The 7,290-nt window shown below is 37.8% G+C and overlaps 1 protein-coding gene across 2 annotated transcripts in view; it reads right to left on the bottom strand.

The window, feature by feature from the left end:
- Positions 1-7,290, bottom strand: part of TRPM7 (transient receptor potential cation channel subfamily M member 7) — a 133,651-nt gene that overhangs the window by 26,025 nt on the left and 100,336 nt on the right. For both annotated transcript variants that reach the window (XM_008071778.2, XM_008071779.2), the window contains exon 27: positions 4,401-4,468. In XM_008071778.2, the coding sequence (XP_008069969.1) occupies positions 4,401-4,468 (68 nt within the window). The remainder of the gene's footprint in view (positions 1-4,400; positions 4,469-7,290) is intronic.

The raw sequence follows: 7,290 nt of genomic DNA, 5'->3' as shown, positions 1-7,290 counted from the left end.
TGTTACATTTTTTTTTTTTTTTTTTTGAGTTGGAGTCTCACTCGGTCGCCCAGACTGGAGTGCAGTGGCCGCTCCCGGCCACTGCAGCCTCGCCTGCTGGGCTCCGGCGATCCTTCCGCCTCAACCTTCCGAGTAGCCAGAATTACAGGCATGCGCTACCACGCCCGGCTGATTTTTTGATTTACTGTAGAGATGAGGTCTCGCTGCCCAGGTGGGTCTTGAACCCGCGGGCTCAGGCAATCCACTCACCTCAGCCTCCCAAAGGCGCAGGATTACAGGCTGAGCCACCGAGCCCGGCTTCCTTGTTACATTCTTATTTGTAGAATAGTTATTTCTAGGCTAGCTGAAATGGTTTGCAGAATACTCACGTATCAACTGTTCTAGCTACATAATATTTTAGGATCTAATAGCAAATACTCACTTTGGTTTCTTGTTTTTACTGCTTATTTTTCCAGATGAACTAATGAACTGCATTAAACAATTTGAGAGACTGGGGTAATGGCTCACGCCTGTAATCCCAGCACTGTTAGAGGCTGAGGCAGGAGGACTGTTTGAGCCAGCAGTTTGAGACTTGCCTGGGCAACATAGTAAGACCTAGTTGCCACAAAAAATTTTAAAAATTAACCAGCATGGCAGTGTATGCCTGGAGTCCCAGCTCCTTAGGAAGAAGTAGAAGGATTGCCTGAGCCCAGGTCAAGGCCACAGTGAGCTATAATCATGCCACTGCACTCTAGCCTGGGCTACAGACTCTGACTGAAAACAAAAAAACAAAAACAAAAAAAACACCCAGAAAGAATTGGGGGAAGATCTTACACTTTCACATTTATGTTGTCTTCTCAACTATAAACAGGTCACACTATTGTCCAACTTTAAAACATTTTCAAACTTCTACTACCGCAAAGAAACAATGAGTTTCAAAATGTTACAGTGGCCGAACCGCAGCCTCGACATGCTGGGCTCTGGCAATCCTTCCGCCTCAGCTTTCCAATTGGCTGGAACTACAGGCGCGCGCTACCAAGCCCGGCTAATTTTTGATTGATTGTAGAGATGAGGTCTCGCCAAGTTGCCCAGGCAGGTCTTGAACCCGCGGACTCAGGCAATCCACTCATCTCAGTCTCCCAAAGCGCGGGATTACAGGCTGAGCCACCGAGCCCGGCTTGATGACAGGAATTCTAGCCTAGTAGTGATGAACAGACTTCAAGGTATGTACAAAACTCTACCTTAACATAAAAAGTTTACATATGTGCACCTTCCTAGAAAGAGGATCTGTAGTTTTCATTTTCAAAGGGGTGTATAACTTACAAACTGTCAAAAACTCAGTGTCTATCATAAGCTAGAACCCATTATTCTATCATTAGAGTTTGAATTATTTTTCTTTTATGTAAATTGCTCAGACATCTTAAATTCAAAAATAGTCACTACTTTTTTACTAACTCACAGAAACTTGAAAGTTCTTCTTGATTTTACTAAAAAACACCTGCCCACTTAACAATTTTCAGCACTCTCCTCTTTTAAATTCATTGTTCAAAGGTAAAATCTGGGGGGAACCTTGATACTTTATCTTTCCCCATTAAAAAATTTCCCCATTAGCCAAGCATGATGGCTCATACCTGTAATCCCAGCACTTTGGGAGGCTGAGGTGAGAGGGTTGCTTGAGCCCAGGAGTTCAAGACTAGCCTGGGCAACATAACAAGACCTCCTCTCTACAAACAAACAAACAGCAGAACATGGTGGTGCATGCCTATAGCCCCAGCTACTTGGGAGGGTAAAACAGAGGATCACCTGAGACCAGAAGGTCAAGGGTGCAGTGAGCTGGGATTATGCCACTGCACTCCAGGCCTGTGTCACAAAGTGAAACACTGTCTCTTAAAAAAAAAAAAAAAGTTCATTTACCTTAAATGTTATTTTTTATGTATATCACATGGTTCACAACAGCAAAATGCTACCAGCATGTAGTAATACAATAATAATTTGCATATAGGAAAAATAAAATGAGGTAAGAAATTTTAAGTTTAAATAATTCTAGATTATAAATAGCTTTCCTAAAAATTTATGAAGGTCCTACTATCAGCCAGGTGCAGTGGCTCACGCCTGTAATCCCAATCCTTTGGGAGGCAGAGGAGGAAAAATTGCTTGAGCTCAGGAGTTTGAGACCAGCCTAGGCAACATAATAGGACCTTGTCTCTACACAAAATTTAAAAAACAAGCCAGGCACGGTAGTGCACTTCTGTAGTCCCAGTTACTCGGGAGGCAGAGATGGAAGTATAGCCTGAGCTCAGGAAGTCCTATAAAATCCACTTCAGTTAAACTCTGTTCAAGAAAAATATTTTCTGGAATAAAGACACACCATGTCTCTCATTATAATTATAAAACCAACTCTGGCAGACAGTGGTCTGTTCTTTTTACTTCTTATCACTTTTTCTCATTCCTTTCTGTGTCCTTTCTCTTTTCATCATCACGTATCAGCAAAGGCTACCTGAATGCACTCAATCCACTTACTTAAGCTTGCTCCTTTTAAGTTAAGTATGCCACAATTAAAATGGTTAGAAAACATTACAAATTACAGTCTTATGATAGATCCATCTAAAGGCATATGTATATTTTAAGCTGACTTTCTCATATACCAAAGAGACTTTATACTTCATATTTAGGCATTTTTGCAAACTCCATTATCATGCTTCTTATATCATTCTGCTGTTGCTATTTGCAGTGAGAAAATCATGCAACTATTTTCAAACTTAATGGCAAGTATAGGAAGGAAAATAAAAACCCTTTCAACTATTACATCTCAATATGCATATAATCAATTTAATTCCAAGTTGATATCCAGTTAATAGACATTAAACTAATTTAATCAATTTAGTGCAATATTTTAATACAAATATATGCTTTAAAAATACAAATGTTAGTATAAATATCAAAATGCATTTGCGTCTACCTTTTATGTAGGGTACTAAGTAATATGGCCTGATAGCATAATTAACCTTGGATCATATGAGAAACAACATTTCATAGAAATGTTTATATTAATGTCATCATTTCCTTAGTTTTAGCTTTAGGAAAATCTTGTTTTCATTGTATCTGTTACTTGATTATTTCTACAACTTAAGTTCTTTAAGAGTTAGGGAAGCATAGCCAGGCTCGGTGGCTCACCGCTTTGGGAGGCTGAGATGAGTGGGTTGCCTGAGCCCGCAGGTTCGAGACTCGCATGGGCAACTTGGTGAGACCTCATCTCTACAATAAATCAAAAATTAGCCGGGTGTAGTAGCGCGTGCCTGTATTTCCAGCTACTTGGAAGGCTGAGGCGGAAGGATTGCCGGAGCCCAGCAGGTCAAGACTGCATTGGCTAGGAGGGGCCACTGCACTCCAGTCTGGGTGACAGAGTGAGACTCCAACTCAAAAAAAACCAACAACAAAAAAAAAGTTAGGGAAGCTTAACACTATTCTAGGTTGGCTTAACTACCTTGGTGTAGATATGTTATTAGCCTTAAGGCTCTAAATAGTCATAGGTAATTTATTAAAGCAACATTTAAGAAATAAATAAATAAAAACTTCCTCTAAGTAATGTCACTCAGAAAAAATATTTTTTAAAAAAGAAACACTACGCCGGGCTTGGTGGCTCAGCCTGTAATCCCGCGCCTTTGGGAGGCTGAGGTGAGTGGATTGCCTGAGCCCGTGTGTTTGAGACCCGCCTGGGCAGCGAGACCTCATCTCTACAAAAAATCAAAAAATCAGCCAGGCATGGTAGCACATGCCTGTAATTCCAGCTACTTGGAAGGCTGAGGTGGAAGGATTGCTGGAGCCCAGCAGGTCGAGACTGCGGTGGCCAGGAGCGGCCACTGCACTCCAGTCTGGGCGACAGAGTGAGACTCCAACTCAAAAAAAAAAGAAACACTAATTTGCAGACAAGAAACATTATTTTTTTTTGACAGTTGGTTTATATATTTTAAAACTTATTTAACAAACACTTACTAAATATCTTGCACTTGGACCTAACATACAACTTTTTACTGCTAGACTACAGGTTCCTTAATGATCAGGGTCATGTTCTAATAAAATTTCAAACCTGAAAAAAAGAGTTGAGTTCATTAAGTATTTAGTCTATAGAAAATGTATGGGAAAGAATATAGTTTAACATTAAAAAGAGAAGTACTAAATGGGTGGGTTTTCTTAATTGAAAAAAAAAGTAAGCTATTTGTACATTTTTCTTCATGTTCCTCAACTGTTTTTTTCAAATTGGGTGTAGCTTCAAATATTTGGTATTATCATGTTGATAATGGTCTCTACTAAAGTTATATTTTTACATTTCAACATTTATAAAAAAAGTTTAATTCAACTTTTAACTAAACATTGAAATAGTGAAATAAACAATTGTGCTGTTATAATAAAGATTTACTTACAGATAGTATTTCTTTTATTTTGTTTGATGTTTCTTTAAACCTCTGTAAATCCATGCTATCTTTGTGACCTTTAAACAGAAAAAAAAAGCAATGAAAAATTTTTGTTTTTTCTTATCTATCAAAATAATGGTATTGCTTAAAGTTTCTAAAAACAAGTGATTTACATTGTCTTTCAAGTAGTTTTTATGGCTTTGCAGTCTCCTTTAGCTCTTCAGCAAAATAAAATTGAAAATATTTGCAAAGAAGTTGGTGAAGATTAGTAGTACAGTTTATAGCCAAAGACCTTGTAAAAAGATCTAACATGTGATATGAATAAATAGATTGAAATTTAAAAGAAAAAAGGAGAGCAACCCTTGTTTACTAGTAACAAAACATAAAAGTATATATGTATACATCTATATACATACATATAAAATTTCCCACTGGTAATATATTAACCAACATGCTAAATGTATTTTTAAAATAAACTGGGATAATTTTATGCAAAAAAGATTATATATCAATAAATCCACAGTGAATTCCATATAATTCAGAAGTAGATATCAGCATGTTCAGTGCCTAGATAACCACTAGACTAGTCTTAACGTGGAGATTTTATATGAGCTTATTAACATATTTTCTGAACATTCTCTGTGCATGTGCCACGACTAGATAAATTTCCAGACTGAGAAGGTTAGAACAAGTATTGAAGACAAGGTTAGGAAGCCACTTGATGGAAAAATTCAAACCTAGAGAGGCAGAAGACCTCATTTATGCTTTGGAACATTCTGGTTATGCTCACAAACAACCCAAGATGTTCCTAAGAATGCTTTGTCAAACATTTTAAACTTTTAATAATCTAAGAGGAGAAAATTATAACATCATATTCTTTCAAATACTAGGGACTCAGCTAGCTTTATGAAGCATTCCCTCTTCACCTACTTCTTCCATATGGCATACTAGAAAACATTTAATTGTGCTTAGGTCTCCATTACCATTTAAAACAAAATGAATAAAATACGCAAAACAAAAAAAACACAATATTAGTTATTTTTTTCTTCTTGCCTTCACTGCCAAGCTTTTCGTCACTCCCCTTACATGCTCTCTTCCCATTTGTGCTTTATTTCACTATAAATCTGGCTTCTTCTATACCTCCTTTACTGAAACTTTTTACTAAGGTCATTAATTTGTTATTGCTAAAATGAGTATTTTTTGTCCTTATCTTATTTAAGCAATCATAGGTATAAGAATAAATCATTCCTTTCTAAAATGTTCTCCTTTCTGGATATCTAAGTGGGCAAGCAACAAATACTCCTTGATTGGATTAACTTCCTGGATTTTCCTGTTGTCCTAATGTAATTATTAGTTGTGTGCCCTTTCACTCTCAGAGAGTCCTGATTTGGGTGAAAAATTATATAGTCACCCATTTATAAGGCACTACTCTTTTCCAGTTGTTTCCAATCTCCCTTTACTTTCCTATTGTTCTCCAAGCATCTAACACTTATAAATCTCTCAGGTTCTTTCAACAGGAGTTCATCAAATTCGACTGAAAACACTCAAATTCAGCCAAGCACAGTGACTCATGCCTGTAATCTCAGCACTTCGGGGGGCTGAGGTCGGAGGATCGCTTGAGTCTAGGAGTTTGAGACTAGCCTAGGTAACATACCAATACCTAATCTCTTCACAAAATCAGATAATTAGCCAGGCATGGTGGTGCACACCCATAGTCCCAGTTCCTCTGAAGGCTGAGGAAGGACTGTCTGAGCCCAGGAGGGCAAGGTTGTGGTGAACTGTGATCTATGCTACTGTACTCCAGCCTAGGTACAAAGTAAGACCCCAACTAAAAAGCAAACAAAAAAAAAAAGAAAAATCCTCAAATTGAAGAGATAAAGTCCAAATAAATTTCCATATGTTATTACAGTAAATTGCATCAAAGAGGTTTGTGCTAATTTAACTTTTACAGTCCAATTCATTTCCCCCCCTTCTGATTACTTTACTTATTCATTTTTTAACTTTAAAATTTTTATTTTAAAATTGTGGGGTACATTTCAGTGTTAGCTATACAAATATTCATTGTGCAGGTACCCTTGTTGATGAGGTTTGGCCTCCCCTTCCCCAGGTAAATTTCCACTACCGTCAATCCCACCTCCCCGCCCTCCCCCTCCAGTTTCCTACTGTCAATCCTTTTTCTTATAGAATTGTGGTAGTTGCTCAAGGTCCACTTATGAGTGAGAACATGTGATACTCAGTTCTTTGATTCTGTGAAAGATTACTCAGTATTATAGTATTCCATCCCGGTTGCGGTGAAGCTCACAAGTTTGTTCTTTATGGTTTCATAATATTTCATTGTGTATATGTAACACATTTTTAAAATCCAGACTTCTTTTGATGGGGAGCATGGTTGGTTCCATGTTCTTGCTACTGTGAATAATGTTGTGATAAACATATGTGTGCAGGTATCTTTTTTTATAGAGTATTTGAGTTCTTCTGGGTACATTCCCAGTAGGGGGATTGTGGAGTCATATGGAAGGTCAATTTTTAGAACTTTTAGGAATTGCCAGTTTTCCACACAGGCTGTACTAGTTTGCACTTCCACCAGCAGGGTAGAAGTGTCCCTTTTTCGCCACATCCTCTCCAGCATCTGTTATTTTTTGTTACTGATGATGGCCATTCTGACTGGAGTTAGATGGTATCTCAGTGTAGTTTTAATTTGCATCTCCTTGATGACTAGTGAGGCTGAAAATTTTTTCATGTACCTGCTGGCTGCTTGTATGTCTTCTCTTGAGAACTGTCTATTCATATGTTTTGCCCACTTTATAATGGGGCTGTTTTTTTCTTTTCAGCAGGTTTGAGTTTCTTATAGATCCTAGATCTTAAGCCTTTGCCAGACAGGGAGTTGGCAAATATTTTT

Source organism: Carlito syrichta, unplaced genomic scaffold, assembly GCF_000164805.1.
Source record: "Carlito syrichta isolate Samal-C Ts95f unplaced genomic scaffold, Tarsius_syrichta-2.0.1 Scaffold314724, whole genome shotgun sequence".
In the NCBI taxonomy this organism is placed as follows: Eukaryota; Metazoa; Chordata; class Mammalia; order Primates; family Tarsiidae; genus Carlito; species Carlito syrichta.
The sequence above is the reverse complement of the archived record's forward strand: the minus strand, read 5'-3'. Positions and strand labels throughout refer to the sequence as shown.